This window comes from Triticum aestivum, chromosome 7A (assembly GCF_018294505.1).
Source record: "Triticum aestivum cultivar Chinese Spring chromosome 7A, IWGSC CS RefSeq v2.1, whole genome shotgun sequence".
Classification (NCBI taxonomy): Eukaryota; Viridiplantae; Streptophyta; class Magnoliopsida; order Poales; family Poaceae; genus Triticum; species Triticum aestivum.
This window is the reverse complement of record NC_057812.1, coordinates 176,557,299-176,575,907: the sequence shown is the minus strand read 5'-3', so window position 1 is coordinate 176,575,907 and position 18,609 is coordinate 176,557,299. Positions and strand designations below refer to the sequence as shown.

Below are 18,609 nucleotides of genomic sequence, written 5' to 3'. Positions count from 1 at the left end.
TAGAACTTGGCTTGTATATTTCAATGATGGGCTTCCTCAAATTGCCCTAGGTCTTCCTCAAAAAAATTGCCCTAGGTCTTCGTGAGCAAGCAAGTTGGATGCACACCCACTTAGTTTCTTTTGTTGAGCTTCCATACACTTATAGCTCTAGTGCATCCGTTGCATGGCAATCCCTACTCATTCACATTGATATCTATTAATGGGCATCTCCATAGCCCGTTGATACGCCTAGTTGATGTGAGACTATCTTCTCCTTTTTTGCTTCTCCACAACCACCATTCTATTCCACCATAGTGCTATATCCATGGCTCACGCTCATATATTGCGTGAAGATTGAAAATGTTTGAGAACGTCAAAAGTATGAAACAATTGTTTAGCTTGTCATAGGGGTTGTGCATGATTTAATATTTTGTGTGATGAAGATAGAGCATAGGCAGACTATATGATTTTGTAGGGATAACTTTCTTTGGCCATGTTATTTTGAGAAGACATGATTGCTTAGTTAGTATGCTTGAAGTATTATTATTTCTATATCAATATTAAACCTTTATCTTGAATCTTTCGGATCTGAACATTCATGCTACAATAAAGAAAAACTACATTGAAAAATATGTTAGGAAGCATTCCACATCAAAAATTCTGTTTTTATCATTTACCTACTCGAGGACGAGAAGGAATTAAGCTTGGGGATGCTTGATATGTCTCCAACGTATCTATAATTTTTGATTGTTCCATGCTATTATATTATCTATTTTGGATGTTAATGGGCTTATTTTTACACTTTTATATTATTTTTGGGACTAACCTATTAACCGGAGGCCCAGCCCAAATTGCTGCTTTTTTGCCTATTTTAGAGTTTCGCCGAAAAGGAATATCAAACGGAGTCCAAACGGAATGAAACCTTCGGGAGCGTTATTTTTGGAACAAACGTGATCCAGGAGACTTGGAGTGGACGTCAAGAATCAATCGAGGAGGCCATGAGGCAGGGGGCGCGCTCACCCCCCTAGGCGCGCCCTCCACCCTCATGGTTCCCTCGTTGCACCACTGACCTGCTTCTTCCTCCTATATATATCCATATACCCCGCAAACATCCAGGAGCACCACGAAACCCCATTTCCACCGCCACAACATTATGTACCCAAGAGATCCCATCTTGGGGCATTTTCCGGAGCTCTACTAGAGGGGGCATTGATCACGGAGGGCCTCTACATCAACTCCATGGCTCCTCCGATGATGTGTGAGTAGTTTATTTCAGACCTTCGGGTCCATAGCTAGTAGCTAGATGGCTTCTTCTCCCTCTTTGGATCTCAATACAAAGTTCTCCTCGATTCTCTTGGAGATCTATTCGATGTAACTCTTCTTTTTGCGGTGTGTTTGTCGAGATCCAATGCATTGTGGGTTTATGATCCAGATTATCTATGAACAATATTTGAATCTTCTCTGAATTCTTTTATGTATGATTGGTTTATCTTTGCAAGTCTCTTCGAATTATCAGTTTGGTTTGGCCTACTAGATTGATCTTTCTTGCAATGGGAGAAGTGCTTAGCTTTGGGTTCAATATTGCGGTGCTCGATCCCAGTGACACAAAGGGAAACGACACGTATTGTATTGTTGCCATCGAGGATAAAAAGATGGGGTTTATATCATATTGCATGAGTTTTTCCCTCTACATCATGTCATCTTGCTTAATGTGTTACTCTGTTCTTATGAACTTTATACTCTAGATGCATGTTGGATAGTGGTCGATGTGTGGAGTAATATTAGTAGATGCAGGCAAGAGTCGGTCTACTTGTCACGGACGTGATGCCTATATACATGATCATACCTAGATATTCTCATAATTATTCGCTTTTCTATCAATTGCTCGACAGTAATTTGTTCATCCACCATAATACTTATGCTATCTTGAGAGAAGCCACTAGTGAAACCTATGGCCCCCGGGTCTATTCTCCATCATATAAGTTTCCATCTATTTTATTTTGCAATCTTTACTTTCAATCTATATAATAAAAATACCAAAAATATTTATCTTATTATTATCATCTCTATCAGATCTCACTCTTGCAAGTGGCCGTGAAGGGATTGACAACCCCTTTATCGCGTTGGTTGCGAGGTTCTTATTTGTTTGTGTAGGTACGAGGTGACTCGCACATGGTCTCCTACTGGATTGATACCTTGGTTCTCAAAAAATGAGGGAAATACTTACGCTGCTTTACTACATCACCCTTTCCTCTTTAAGGGAAAACCAACGCAGTGCTCAAGAGGTAGCACCTACCACTACCTCTCCCATGCCCATGCGACCATGCTACGTTAACAAAGAAATCGGCCTAGATCTTGTCCCCACATAGATTTATTTGGGGCTCAAAACATGTTAAAAGCCGTAAATTTTGATTCAAGCGTCAAAATCCAGTTCTGTTTTCACCGTTGGGTTTCTCACGACGAGTTATTCAAAACTAGATCTCATTTGAGTAGGTTTTGTCGAACTTTTTTTAGGGCAACTTTGAGTGTGACTTGAGGCAACTATAGTGCTATAGGGAAGCAACTTCTTCCTTGTGGCCTAGTAGGACTGCCAATAAGTTGGTTCGCGTAGAAATGAGAAAAAACACACAAAACACAAGGCACCTTTACTGCTACATACAAAGAAACTTCACTGCATTATGTGTACCTGTGAATTTTTCTAACACTATCCCGACTTGTTTATTATGGCTGCTCAGTTGTCTTTTCCTGATGGTCAGTTGTCTATGGTTGATATCAGTTTCCTATAAGTACTATATATTGCCTACCATTGATGCCAATTGCCTGCTATTGGTAATTAGTTGCCTACCATTGTTGCTCAGTTGCTTAACTTTATAAAATAGTTGCCTAGAATATTTTGAAGTTTTTTATCATTGCTTTTCTAAGTTGCCTGCAAGCACTCTGAAGTTTCCTAGATTCACCACCAAGTTGCCTACCATAACTAGCAATAACAGACGCAAGAGCATTAACGGCAGACAACTTCATAGTGTTATAGGCAATTTAGAAACAACAACATAGGAGCACGAACAATAGAAACCTTAGAAGTACCGGTAAAGAAGTTAGAAGAATGTTAGACAAAATTAATTAGGACACAAAATGTAGTGAAGTTGTCTATTTTTAGCACTATAAAGATGCTTCTAGTAGAAGGAAAGTTGGTTATGAAGGTGATGTGATGTTACCTGCCTCTGTTTCAAAGTTGATCTCTATTACTACTTAGTTGATTATTGTTGCTGATTATTTAATTTTAATGGAGTGAAGTTGTTGTTGGGGAACGTTGCAGAAAACAAAAAATTTCCTACGGTTTCACCAAGATCCATCTATGAGTTCATCTAGCAACGAGTGATCGGATTGCATCTACATACCTTTGTAGATCACGCGCGGAAGCGTTCAAAGAACGGGGATGAGGAAGTCGTACTCGACGTGATCCAAATCACCGAAGATCCTAGCGCCGAACGGACGGCACCTCCGTGTTCAACACACGTACAGTCGGCGTGACGTCTCCTCCTTCTTGATCCAACAAGGGGGGAGGAGAGGTTGATGAAGATCCAGCAGCACGACGGCGTGGTGGTGGATGCAGCAGTCACCGCAGCAGGGCTTCGCCGTCCTTCTGTGAGAGGGAGAGGTGTAGCAGGGGAGAGGGAGGTGCCAAGAGTCAAGGGTGTGGATGCCCTCCCTCCCCCCCTTTATATAGGCTCCCCAAGGGGGGCACCGGCCCTAGGAGATGGGATCTCCTAGGGGGGCGGCGGCCAAGGGTGGAGTGGCCCCCAAGGCAAGTGGGGTGCCCCCCCCCACCCTAGGGTTTCCAACCCTAGGCGCAGGGGGTGGGCCAAGGGGGGCGCACCAGCCCACTATGGGCTGGTTCCCCTCCCCACTTCAGCCCATGGGGCCCTTCCGGTGGTCCCGGTACAATACTGGTGACCCCGAAACTTTCTCGATGGCCGAAATAACACTTCCTATATATAATTCTTCACCTCTGGACCATTCCGGAACTTCTCGTGACATCCAGGATCTCATCTGGGACTCCGAACAACTTTCGGATTACTGCATACTCATATCTATACAACCCTAGCGTCACTGAACCTTAAGTGTGTAAACCCTACGGGTTCGGGAGACATGTAGACATGACAGAGACGACTCTCCAGTCAATAACCAACAGCGGGATCTGGATACCCATGTTGGCTCCCACATGATCCTCGATGATCTCATCGGATGAACCACGATGTCGAGGATTCAAGCAACCCCGTATACAATTCCCTTTGTCAATCGGTACGTTACTTGCCCGAGATTCGATCGTCGGTATCCCAATACCTCGTTCAATCTCGTTATCGGCAAGTCACTTTACTCGTACCGTAATGCATGATCCCGTGACCAGACACTTGGTCACTTTGAGCTCATTATGATGATGCATTACCGAGTGGGCCTAGAGATACCTCTCCATCATACGGAGTGACAAATCCCAGTCTTGATCCGTGTCAACCCAACAGACACTTTCGGAGATACCCGTAGTATACCTTTATAGTCACCTAGTTACGTTGTGACGTTTGGTACACCCAAAGCACTCCTACGGTATCCGGGAGTTACACGATCTCATGGTCTAAGGAAAAGATACTTGACATTGGAAAAACTCTAGCAAACGAACTATACGATCTTGCGCTATGTTTAGGATTGGGTCTTGTCCATCACATCATTCTCCTAATGATGTGATCTCGTTATCAATGACATCCAATGTCCATAGTCAGGAAACCATGACTATCTGTTGATCAACGAGCTAGTCAACTAGAGGCTTACTAGGGACATGTTGGTGTCTATGTATTCACACATGTATTACGATTTCCGGATAACACAATTATAGCATGAATAAAATACAATTATCATGAACAAGGAAATATAATAATAATCCTTTTATTATTGCCTCTAGGGCATATTTCCAACAGTCTCCCACTTGCACTAGAGTCAATAATCTAGTTACATTGTGATGAATCGAACACCCATGGAATTCTGGTGTTGATCATGTTTTGCTCTAGGGAGAGGTTTAGTCAACGGATCTGCTACATTCAGGTCCGTATGTACTTTACAAATATCTATGTCTCCATCTTGAACATTTTCACGAATGGAGTTGAAGCGACGCTTGATGTGCCTGGTCTTCTTGTGAAACCTGGGCTCCTTGGCAAGTGCAATAGCTCCAGTGTAGTCACAGAAGAGTTTGATCGGCCCCGACGCATTGGGTATGACTCCTAGGTCGGTGATGAACTCCTTCACCCAAATTGCTTCATGCGCTGCCTCCGAGGCTGCCATATACTCCGCTTCACATGTAGATCCCACCACGACGCTCTGCTTGCAACTGCACCAGCTTACTGCCCCACCATTCAAAATATACACGTATCCGGTTTGTGACTTAGAGTCATCCAGATCTGTGTCGAAGCTAGCGTCGACGTAACCCTTTACGACGAGCTCTTCGTCACCTCCATAAACGAGAAACATTCCCTTAGTCCTTTCCAGGTACTTCAGGATATTCTTGACCGCTGTCCAGTGTTCCTTGCCGGGATTACTTTGGTACCTACCTACCAAACTTACGACAAGGTTTACATCAGGTCTGGTACACAGCATGGCATACATAATAGAACCTATGGCTGAGGCATAGGGGATGACACTCATCTCTTCTATATCTTCTGTCGTGGTCGGACATTGAGCTGAGCTCAATTTCACACCTTGCAACATAGGCAAGAACCCCTTCTTAGACTGATCCATATTGAACTTCTTCAATATCTTATCAAGGTATGTGCTTTGTGAAAGACCTATGAGGCGTCTTGATCTATCTCTATAGATCTTGATGCCTAATATATAAGCAGCTTCTCCAAGGTCCTTCATTGAAAAACTCTTATTCAAGTAGGCCTTAATGTTGTCCAAAAGCTCTATATCATTTCCCATCAAAAGTATGTCATCTACATATAATATGAGAAATGCTACAGAGCTCCCACTCACTTTCTTGTAAACGCAGGCTTCTCCATAAGTCTGCATAAACCCAAACGCTTTGATCATCTCATCAAAGCGAATGTTCCAACTCCGAGATGCTTGCACCAGCCCATAAATCGAGCGTTGGAGCTTGCACACCTTGTCAGCATTCTTAGGATCGACAAAACCTTCCGGCTGCATCATATACAATTCTTCCTTAAGGAAACCATTAAGGAATGTCGTTTTGACGTCCATTTGCCATATCTCATAATCATAGAATGCGGCAATTGCTAACATGATTCGGACGGACTTCAGCTTCGCTACCGGTGAGGAAGTCTCATCGTAGTCAACCCCTTGAACTTGTCGATAACCCTTAGCGACAAGCCGAGCTTTATAGATGGTCACATTACCATCCGCGTCTGCCTTCTTCTTAAAGATCCATTTATTTTCTATGGCTCGCCGCTCAACGGGCAAGTCAGTCAAAGTCCATACTTCGTTTTCATACATGGATCCTATCTCGGATTTCATGGCTTCCAGCCATTTGTCGGAATTTGGGCCCGCCATCGCTTCTTCATAGTTCAAAGTTTCACCGTTATCTAACAACATGATTTCCAAGACAGGGTTGCCGTACCACTCTCGTGCGGAACGTGTCCTTGTGGACCTACGAAGTTCAGTAGCAACTTGATCTGAAGTTTCATGATCATCATCATTAACTTCCTCTCTAGTCGGTGCAGGCACCTCAGAAACATTTTCTTGAGTTGCGCCATTTTTCGGTTCAAGAGGTAATACTTCATCAAGTTCTACTTTCCTCCCACTTACTTCTTTCGAGAGAAACTCGTTCTCTAGAAAGGATCCATTCTTGGCAACAAAGATCTTGCCTTCAGATCTGAGGTAGAAGGTATACCCAATAGTTTCTTTAGGGTATCCTATGAAGACGCATTTTTCCGACTTGGGTTCGAGCTTTTCAGGTTGAAGTTTCTTGACATAAGCATCGCATCCCCAAACTTTTACAAACGACAGCTTAGGTTTCTTCCCAAACCATAATTCATACGGTGTCGTCTCAACGGATTTCGACGGAGCCCTATTTAAAGTGAATGCGGCAGTCTCTAAAGCATAGCCCCAAAATGATAGTGGTGAATCGGTAAGAGACATCATAGATCGCACCATATCTAATAGAGTGCGATTACGACGTTCGGACACACCATTATGCTGAGGTGTTCCAGGCGGCGTGAGTTGTGTAACTATTCCACTTTTTCTTAAGTGTGTGCCAAATTCGTGACTCAAGTATTCTCCTCCACGATCTGATCGCAAGAACTTGATTTTCCTGTCACGTTGATTCTCAACCTCACTCTAAAATTCCTTGAACCTTTCAAAGGTCTCAGACTTGTGTTTCATTAAGTAGACATACCCATATCTACTCAAGTCATCAGTGAGGGTGAGAACATAACGATAACCACCGCGAGCCTCAACACTCATTGGACCGCACATATCAGTATGTATGATTTCCAATAAGTTGGTTGCTCGCTCCATTGTTCCTGAGAACGGAGTCTTGGTCATTTTACCCATGAGGCATGGTTCACACGTGTCAAATGATTCGTAATCAAGAGACTCTAAAAGTCCATCTGCATGGAGCTTCTTCATGCGTTTGACACCTATGTGACCAAGGCGGCAGTGCCACAAGTATGTGGGACTATCATTATCAACCTTACATCTTTTGGTACTCACACTATGAATATGTGTAGCATTACGCTCGAGATTCATTAAGAATAAACCATTCACCATCGGAGCATGACCATAAAACATATCTCTCATATAAATAGAACAACCATTATTCTCGGATTTAAATGAGTAGCCATCTCGTATTAAACGAGATCCTGATACAATGTTCATGCTCAAACTTGGCACTAAATAACAATTATTGAGGTTCAAAACTAATCCCGTAGGTAAATGTAGAGGTAGCGTGCCAACGGCGATCACATCGACCTTGGAACCATTCCCGACGCGCATCGTCACCTCGTCCTTCGCCAGTCTCCGCTTATTCCGCAGCTCCTGCTTTGAGTTACAAATGTGAGCAACTGCACCGGTATCAAATACCCAGGAGCTACTACGAGTACTGGTAAGGTACACATCAATTACATGTATATCACATATACCTTTCGTTTTGCCGGCCTTCTTGTCCGCTAAGTATTTGGGGCAGTTCCGCTTCCAGTGACCACTTTCCTTGCAATAAAAGCACTCAGTCTCGGGCTTGGGTCCATTCTTTGGCTTCTTCCCGGCAGCTTGCTTGCCGGGCGCGGCAACTCCCTTGCCGTCCTTCTTGAAGTTCTTCTTACCCTTGCCTTTCTTGAACTTAGTGGTTTTATTCACCATCAACACTTGATGTTCCTTTTTGACTTCTACCTCTGCTGATTTCAGCATTGCAAATACTTCAGGAATGGTCTTTTCCATCCCCTGCATATTGAAGTTCATCATAAAGCTCTTGTAGCTCGGTGGAAGCGACTGAAGGATTCTGTCAATGACCGCCTCATCCGGGAGATTAACTCCCAGCTGAGTCAAGCGGTTATGTAACCCTGACATAGTGAGTATGTGCTCACTGACAGAACTATTTTCCTCCATCTTACAGCTGAAGAACTTGTCGGAGACTTCATATCTCTCGACCCGGGCATGAGCATGGAAAACCATTTTCAGGTCTTCGAACATCTCATATGCTCTGTGTCTCTCAAAACGCTTTTGGAGCCCCGGTTCTAAGCTGTAAAGCATGCCGCACCAAACGAGGGAGTAATCATCAGCACGTGTCTGCCAAGCGTTCATAACATCTTGTTCCGCAGGGAGAACAGGTGCATCACCTAGCGGTGCTTCTAGGACATAATCTTTCTTTGCAGCTATGAGGATGATCCTCAGGTTCCGGACCCAGTCCGTATAATTGCTGCCATCGTCTTTCAGCTTGGTTTTCTCTAGGACGCATTGAAGCTGAGGACAACATTGGCCATTTGATCTACAAGACATATTGTAAATATTTTAGACTAAGTTCATAATAATTAAGTTCATCTATTTAATGAACTCCCACTCAGATAGACATCCCTCCAGTCATCTAAGTATAACATGATCCGAGTTAACTAGGCCGTGTCCGATCATCACGTGAGACGGACTAGTCAACATCGGTGAACATCTTCATGTTGATCATATCTTCTATACGACTCATGCTCGACCTTTCGGTCTTCTGTGTTCCGAGGCCATGTCTGTACATGCTAGGCTCGTCAAGTCAACCTAAGTGTTTGCATGTGTAAATCTGTCTTACACCCGTTGTATGTGAACGTTGGAATCTATCACACCCGATCATCACGTGGTGCTTCGAAACAACGAACTGTCGCAATGGCGCACAGTTAGGGGGAACACTTTCTTGAAATTATTATGAGGGATCATCTTATTTACTACCGTCGTTCTAAGTAAACAAGATGCAAAAACATGATAAACATCACATGCAATCAAATAATAATAGTGACATGATATGGCCAATATCACATAGCTCCTTTGATCTCCATCTTGGGGCTCCATGATCATCTTGTCACCGGCATGACATCATGATCTCCATCATCGTGTCACCATGAAGTTGCTCGCCAACTATTACTTCTACTACTATGGCTAACACGTATAGCAATAAAGTAAAGTAATTTACATGGCGTTTCTCAATGACACGCAGGTTATACAAAAAATAAAGACAACTCCTATGGCTCCTGCCGGTTGTCATACTCATCGACATGCAAGTCGTGATTCCTATTACAATAGCATGAACATCTCATACATCACATATATATTATTCATCATTCATCACAACTTTGGCCATATCACATCACAAAACAGTTGCTGCAAAAACAAGTTAGACGTCCTCTAATTGTTGTTGCAAGTTTTACGTGGCTGCAATAGGGTTCTAGCAAGAACGTTTTCTTACCTACGTGAAAGCCACAACGTGATTTGTCAACTTCTATTTACCCTTCATAAGGACCCTTTTCATCGAATCCGCTCCAACTAAAGTGGGAGAGACAGACACCCGCCAGCCACCTTATGCAACTAGTGCATGTCAGTCGGTGGAACCGGTCTCACGTAAGCGTACGTGTAAGGTTGGTCTGGGCCGCTTCATCCCACAATACTGCTGAAGCAAAATAAGACTAGTAGCGGCAAGAAAGTTGAAAACATCTACGCCCACAACAAATTGTGTTCTACTCGTGCAAAGAGAACTACGCATAGACCTAGCTCATGATGCCACTGTTGGGGAATGTTGCAGAAAACAAAAAAATTCCTACGGTTTCACCAAGATCCATCTATGAGTTCATCTAGCAACGAGTGATCGGATTGCATCTACATACCTTTGTAGATCACGCGCGGAAGCGTTCAAAGAACGGGGATGAGGAAGTCGTACTCGACGTGATCCAAATCACCGGAGATCCTAGCGCCGAACGGACGGCACCTCCGTATTCAACACACGTACGGTCAGCGTAACGTCTCCTCCTTGATCCAGCAAGGGGGGAGGAGAGGTTGATGAAGATCCAGCAGCACGACGGCGTGGTGGTGGATGCAGCAGTCATCGCAACAGGGCTTCACCGTTCTTCTGCGAGAGGGAGAGGTGTAGCAGGGGAGAGGGAGGCGACAAGAGTCAAGGGTGCGGCTGCCCTTCCTCCCCCCCTTTATATAGGCTCCCCAAGGGGGGGTGCCGGCCCTAGGAGATGGGATCTCCTAGGGGGGCGGCGGCCAAGGGTGGAGTGGCCCCCAAGGCAAGTGGGGCGCCCCCCCCCCCCACCCTAGGGTTTCCAACCCTAGGCGTAGGGGGTGGGCCAAGGGAGGCGCACCAGCCCACTATGGGCTGGTTCCCCTCCCCACTTCAGCCCATGGGGCCCTCCAGGATGGGTGGCCCCACCCGATGGACCCCCGGGACCCTTCCGATGGTCCCGGTACAATACCGGTGACCCCGAAACTTTCCCGATGGCCGAAATAACACTTCCTATATATAATTCTTCACCTCCGGACCATTCCGGAACTTCTCGTGACGTCCAGGATCTCATCCGGGACTCCGAACAACTTTCGGATTACTACATACTCATATCTATACAATCCTAGTGTCACCGAACCTTAAGTGTGTAGACCCTACGGGTTCAGGAGACATGTAGACATGACCGAGATGACTCTCCGGTCAATAAACAACAGCGGGATCTGGATACCCATGTTGGCTCCCACATGCTCCTCGATGATCTCATCGGATGAACCACGATGTCGAGGATTCAAGCAACCCCGTATACAATTTCCTTTGTCAATCGGTACGTTACTTGCCCGAGATTCGATCGTCGGTATCCCAATACCTCATTCAATCTCGTTACCGGCAAGTCACTTTACTCGTACCGTAATGCATGATCCCGTGACCAGACACTTGGTCACTTTGAGCTCATTATGATGATGCATTACCGAGTGGGCCCAGAGATACCTCTCCGTCATACGGAGTGACAAATCCCAGTCTTGATCCGTGTCAACCCAATAGACACTTTTGGAGATACCCGTAGTATACTTTTATAGTCACCCAGTTACGTTGTGACGTTTGGTACACCCAAAGCACTCCTACGGTATCCGGAAGTTACACGATCTCATGGTCTAAGGAAAAGATACTTGACATTGGAAAAACTCTAGCAAACGAACTATACGATCTTGTGCTATGTTTAGGATTGGGTCTTGTCCATCACATCATTCTCCTAATAATGTGATCTCGTTATCAATGACATCCAATGTCCATAGTCAGGAAACCATGACTATCTGTTGATCAACGAGCTAGTCAACTAGAGGCTTACTAGGGACATTTTGGTGTCTATGTATTCACACATGTATTACGATTTCCGGATAACACAATTATAGCATGAATAAAAGACAATTATCATGAACAAGGAAATATAATAATAATCCTTTTATTATTGCCTCTAGGGCATATTTCCAACAGTTGCTTATGTTTAGCACTAAAGTTTCCCCATCTAGCATCAAAGTTGCTTTTCAAAAAAAAATCAAAACATATCTAGGTGGGGTTTAATTTTGAAGAGCTCGTTGCGACCTGGCTAGCCAACACGTGTGCATTCAATAGCGTTGGCGGGCAGACTCCCCCAGAAAAGGAAAGCACCAGGATCTCACACCATCCATCCCACATAGTTTAGAAAATTGGGATCACGATAGACGACTTAGATCCCACGAAAACTTTTCGACATTGTAGTCAACTTAGGTCCCTTGATGGACAGGCCCCATAGTATTGCAGGTAGGGATGGAAAAAAGCTCGAAGCTCGGGAGCTAAATGAGTAGCTCGTGACTCGACTCGAATTGAATTGAACTCGAAGGATAACGAGTCGAGCCAAGCTTTAGTTTAAGATCGTTTATAGACCGAGTTAAACGATCCAATATCACAAGTATTCGTCTAACTCATTAGGCTCGGTACAAAAGATCAGCCGCTCCCAATCAAAAAAAATATCAGCCACTCGGCACCTTACGTCCCAGGCGCACAAACACAAGGCCCAACTGATGAAGGCCCAGCCGCCCAGGAGACTCATGCGTTACAAGGAAATTACAATTGTTTGGTGATGTGTATGTTTAATATATACATAATCATTTTTACCATATTTGAGGTTTTATGTTCATATCTCTAACGAGCTTAACAAGCTAAACGAGTCAGCTCGCGAGTAAATGAGTCGAGTCAATCTTGGGTTTGAGCTCGTTATAGTAATGAGTCGAGTCGAGCTAACTTGTTAATGAAACAAGCTTTAGCGAGTTGAGCCGAGCTAGCTCGACTCAACTCGAATTCCAGCCCTAATTGCAGGCAATTGAGGACCACTCGTACATAACTTCGTAGCGACGTAGGTAAACTTGGTTTGTGAAGTAGACAACTTGGAAGCCATGTTATGCAACTTTCCACTCTATGGTAAACAACTTTAACAGTATGATAGGCAACTAAACTATTTACAACTTATTTTTCGATATGCAACTTAGCAACCATGTTAACCACCTATTACACTACTGCATACAACTAATTAGGAGGCTACTAGGCGTATTCAGTTATACACAAGGTGCAATTCATCTAACATTAGAGTGGCTCATGTTTAGCACTAAAGTTGCCTCATCTAGCATCAAAGTTGCTTTTGAAAAAAAACCTCAAAACATATTCATATGAGATCTAGTTTTGAAGAGCTCGTCACGAGAAACCCAACGATGAAAACAGATTATAATTCCGACATGTGGTTCAAAAATTATAGCCTTTTGAATTTCTAATGCAGGAATCAATGCATGTTACATCATTACTGGGTTCAGACGGTTGGTCAGATGAGGTGAAGAAAAATCAACATATTATACCCGAGGAATCTTTCCATATATACAATAGATGGGTGAGCAGTTTTCTAAATCTGGCATCAATCTGTCCCATCATGCAATCCATGGCTCGCGACAACGTAAGGCCAACTCCACCGCGCGACCCTATCCTGTCCGGCCCCATCCGTTTGGGGTAAAACGGACAAAGGAGGCGGCCCAGCGTGCGACGGCCCGGACCCATCTTGTCCGTTTTGTGTCCGGGCCGACCCATTTCGAGCGCAAACTTGCGCCGGGTTTGGGTTGCGACGGACACCAAACGGACGCGCGCCTCGTCCGCGTCGGGGTCGCGTGGCAGGCGGCTACCTACCTCACACCCGCCCACATCAATGCACATGAGCGGGCGGCCACACCTGTCATCCGCACGTCGAACGGTCGCCGTCCTTCTTTAAGTGGGAAGCGTGGACGGGTCGTCGTCCACACTGCCCCACGCCATCCCGCGGCCTCCTCGAAACCCGACAGCCCCAGTCCCAAACCCTAGCCAACACCTCGCCGGCCGGCCGCCCGCAGCCATGGGCCGCAAAGGCAAGCACGACCGCGAGGCTGGTTCCTCGTCGGGACGCCGCCGCGGTTCGCCATCGCCACCACGCCGGGCCCCCGCGCCGCCCGCCTTCTCCATCGCGCCCACGTCCGCCGGCGAGCGCGGCCGGCATTACGTCTACTCGTCGGTGTGCCGCCGTTATTGGGAGACGAGGACGCCGCTCCCCTGAAGCGACGTCCATCTCCCCAATAACTGGCATCTCTCCGCCGACCGGGTCCCGATCCCGCCGGTCCCGACGAGCGGTCGTGCGCGCGACAAGGAGATCGAGCGCCGTCGCCGCCTCCTCCCCGACGACATCTTCTACGACCCCAGGTACGCCCCCGACTTCGGGCTCTGGGACACCTGGTTTCGTGACGAGCACGACACCAGGCGCGCGTCGTTCTTCGCCGGCACCTCGACGGGGCCGCGGCGGCCACGACAGGAGCGCGCAGCGCCTGCTCCGTAGGAGCGTGGGCGTAGGCGGGTGCGCGGCGTCACGCCCACGCCATCGCCTTCCCCGTCTCCGTCGCCACCTCCCCCTCCTCGCATGACAGCGGAGGAGGAGGCCCGTCTCCTGCAGCGTGTCATGGAGGACTCCATGAACACGCACGACGAGCGGCAGTGGGACGGCCTGGAGGAGACCATGGCCCTCTCTGTCGCCGGGGACGTCGCCTTCCTGGAGCTGCAGATGGCGGCCGTCACGGCGGAGGCGATGGAGGAGGATCTGCCGGCCGCGTTCCAGCAGCTGCTGGGCCAGGGGTGGGGCTGGTCCTGCACTGCTTCGGAGATGGCCGCCGGCGTGGGCGTGAACTGGTGCCCCACTCCGCCGCGGTCACCGGAGCGAGAGGCGTCGCCCCGGGAGGAGGTGGTGCAGGCACCTCCGGCCGTCCAGCCCACCCCTGTCTACCACGCACCGCCGGCCCACCTGTGGACGCCGCCGGCCTACGTCGACCTCGTCACCGATGACAACGACACCAGCGGCCAGTGAAGACGGCGACGGCCACGGCATCGACGGGCGCGGTAGAAGCGCGCGGGAGGCATTTTTTTATTTTGTTTCTATATGTTAATTATGAAACTGGGCCTTTTAATTGGCCGTAGAAACTGGGCTGTTTTGTGGCCGACCCCTATATATGTTTTATGTTTCTTTAAAATGTGTTTATTTACCTTTTTAGTTTGACAAAGTCGGACACGGACGAACTCATCGGCGCCCCAAAAAGATAAAATCCTGGCAATTCAGACGTCTGTTTGGGATCGCGCGGTGGAGTTGGCCTAATAACACAGATGCACTTTTAACCATTTGGGATAATGATCAGCCCCAACTCCCACAGAACAGATCGAAGGTCCACCTCAGTTCCCCATTCGGTCTCTGGATCTACCTACAAGTCAACAACCCAGTCTTCGGGTCAAGGTCCGGCTCCGGCAAAACCGCATACGGCAGAGCGCCGCTTCTGCTCGCCGCTCTGACCTCTGCATGGGCGCCGCGGCAGGGAAGGCCGTCGAAGACTTGGCATCTGCTGCTGATGGGACAACAACGCGAGCGGAGGATCGGCTCGCCGTCGCTGAGCGCGTCATCCTCGAGTTCGAGCGCCGCCGCTCATCCTGCGACGGCTCCGACGTCGGCATATGGGACGCGCAGGCGACCTGCACCAACCAGGGCCTCCTCGCCGCGGTCGACGAAATAGTCTTCCTCAAGGAGATGCACGCGTTCCCCATGGCCTCACCCGCCGGCCGCCGCATGGACGGCGCCCTCCGGGCCGCCATGTCGTGCCTCATGGAGGAGTTCCTCAGCCTCAGGGTGTGGGACGGTTCCCAGCTCGAAGGCAGGAGCGGCCTCCGCTTCGCCATCGACAAGCTCTCCGTTTCAGTGGCAGCGGCCCGTGGCGCGTCGTCGTCGTTCGCCTTCCTAACCGGCGGAAGCACGGCCAGCACGGTGAGAACCAGCACAGGCGAGTTGAGCTCCCGCACCGTCGATGTACTTTACGCGTCCGGCTCCGGGAGCCAGCCGGCCGGGCCTGATGTCTTCTCGGACGAGGAGTTTCCCGATGAGCTCGACCTGATCTGCCCGGCGAGCTTGTCCGTCCTCCACGAGATCTCACTGCGTGTCATCCGTGCCGGCTATACGAAAGAGCTGCTGCACACGTTCGCCGACGCTCCCTGCGAAGTTTTAGACAGGTACAAACAGAATCCTCTTTAAATTCTTGATTGAAAGGTACAGATCTGAATTTGGCATTTGGCCTCTTTTCTGTCAGAGTTGATGAACTGGAATATTGTGACCATGGATTGGAGCAGGTTCTTGTCGATTCTCCAACTCCAAGTGGGATGCTCTCCGGAGGCCGAGACCGGCGAGTCAATCAGCTATGAGAACGCCGAGTGGTGGACGGCGGAGGACATGATCCGGCGGTGGATCCTGGCGACCAAACTGGTGGAGAAGGCCCTCGTTACTATGCAAACGCAGCTCCACGCGCAGAGCAACGGCGCCTTCGACAGGTTCAAGAACGACTACATCATGGCCATGGCGAAGCGGAGATCCTACATCCTGCTCAGATTCGCAGACGGGTTCACCAGCACGCGCTCGCCGGAGAAGCTCATGTACGTCCTGGAAATGTACGAGGTCCTTGGCAGCGCTGTCCCTGGGCTCGTGCTCGTGCTCACCGGGCAGCACAAGGAGCTCTTCTCCCGGCAGGTCGAGGTGGTTCTCGCAAAGCTGGCGCGCGCGCTGAGGGCCATGATCGGCGGTGCCGTCACAAAGGTCCGAGCCGGCGGGAGCTCTGGGACGCAGGGCGAGACGCGCGGGGTCGGCGCCGGCGTCCATCCGCTGACGCGGTATGCCGTGTCCTGCATCGAGTCGCTGGCACCGCACCGCGGCGCGCTGGATGTGATCCTCGCGAGCACGGGCGGCATCCTCGAGGGCGTGAACTCGTTCGGCGATCTCTTCTCGGAGCTAGTCGCGTCCCTGGAGCCCAAGCTGGAGGAGATATCCACCCTCCGCGGCGAGGAAGGAGGCGGCCTGCGGCACCTCTTCCTGGCCAACAACACCAGCTTCGTGCTTATACGCGCCGGCGCGATCGGGGGAGACGACGAGTGGGCCGCGTGCCGCCGGAGCCGAGTCGAGCAGCACGTGGCGGGCTACGTCGAGGCCTCCTGGGCGCCGGTCGTGGCCTGCCTCGAGGCCGGCAAGCCCGCCACCAAGGCGCTGGCCAAGTTCAACGCCGCGCTCGATAAAGCGTACAGCGGCCACGTACGCTGCGAGGTCTCGGACCCCGAGCTCAGGGCGGCGCTGCGGAAGGCCGTGTCGGAGAACGTCGTCGGTGCTTATGGCGCGTATCTGCTGGAGCACCCCAAGCTTGGCAGGTCTGCCAGGCACACGCCCGATACCCTGGCCGGGTTGGTGTCCGACTTGTTTGAAGGAGAGGACGCGTCGGGCAATCATTCCTAGCACTGCTCGGAATACGCGGCCGGCTCGGATTCTGTGTTCGATTGCAACCCGAGGCGGTTTCTTTCTTGGGTCTACAAATAGGTCATGAATTTGCAGATCAGGTTACAGACCTGGGCGACAGAGGCCGGTGAACCACGGCGACCGCGCCGGCAAAAGATCGCGGCCTGTGGACAAGCAGCAGAAGCACCTCTATCTTGTTCTAGACGACTGGACCAGGGGCTTCACCATCCGCAAGATCGACATCGACGCCATGGACAGCCGCCCCGACCTGGACCTGGAGCCCGCACCTGTTTATCCCGTAAACTTTTTTTTTAACGCAAAGGCAAAAGATTTGCCTCATTCATTAATTAAAGGGGAAGACAAGGTTTAAGTCGGAGCCACATGAGGCCCACTGAATACAAAGTCATTACTCTCGCGGTATCAAATTACTCAGGCGTTTCGCACCTGCTAGCACCCAGAGCCTAGCTTCCTTCTTCAAGTTTCGCAAGATAACTTGGGGGGGCGTCGATTTCTTCTGGAAGACCCTTGTATTTCTCTCATTTCAAATAGTCCAGGTGGTGAGCAAGGTGAGGGTCGCCATAGCCTTGCTGCGCCTGGCCATATGAGTCCACCAACTACTGAGAGAGTGATGAGCCGCCCACTGGTTGGTGTTGATATCGCCAATTTGTAACCAATCTCTAATCAGCCTCCACAACCGCATAGTGTACCGACATCTGTAGAAAAGGTGAGCGGCGGACTCGAACTCCCTCTTGCATAACGGGCAGAGACCACAATTTTGCATCCCGCGCCGCTCTAGGCGGTCAACCGTCCACACCCTATTTTGGATGGCTAGCCATGCGAAGAATTTGACCTTGGGGGGTGCCCAGACTTTCCAAATGACCTTGTTCATGGGCGTGAGGATAGCTCCCATGAATTGCGCCTTATATGCTGATTTGGCCGAGTATTCCCCATTAGGGGAGAGCTTCCAAATGATGGTGTCATGGACGTCTTGGGAGATGTTTATATGAGAGAGCAGAGACCACAGTTCAACGAATTGAGTCACATGATTCCAAGTCAGCTCACAATGCATGTCGATGGCCTTGATCCACGCATCATCGTGCAAGGCCCTACTAACCTTCCAACTTTTGCGCTTCGAGATCTTGTATATGAGGGGTGCAACATCAATTGGCTTCTTGCCGCTGAGCCACGGTGCGTCCCAAAATGGCGTCCTTTCCCCATTGCCAACTGTGATGGTGGTGAGAGCATAAAAAAGATCCATGTCCTCTTTGTCGCATGGGTTTCCCGAACCAACCCAAATCTTCGTTGG

General features: G+C 48.8%; 1 protein-coding gene across 1 annotated transcript; it reads left to right on the top strand.

Moving 5' to 3' along the window:
• The first annotated feature begins 15,163 nt into the window (after positions 1–15,163).
• On the top strand, positions 15,164–17,756 carry LOC123151216 (exocyst complex component EXO70A1). Its single transcript, XM_044570958.1, has 2 exons — positions 15,164–16,039; positions 16,157–17,756. Exons 1-2 carry the CDS (start codon positions 15,339–15,341, stop codon positions 17,301–17,303), a joined length of 1,848 nt encoding a protein of 615 aa, XP_044426893.1. The 5' UTR covers positions 15,164–15,338; the 3' UTR covers positions 17,304–17,756.
• Positions 17,757–18,609: the final 853 nt, after the last annotated feature.

Excerpts from the sequence above, each read along its gene's own strand:
- LOC123151216 (XM_044570958.1), top strand. The coding sequence starts at position 15,339 with ATGGGCGCCGCGGCAGGGAAGGCCGTCGAAGACTTGGCATCTGCTGCT. Across the intron at positions 16,040-16,156 it reads CCCTGCGAAGTTTTAGACAG|GTTCTTGTCGATTCTCCAAC; the intron begins GTACAAACAGAA and ends GGATTGGAGCAG.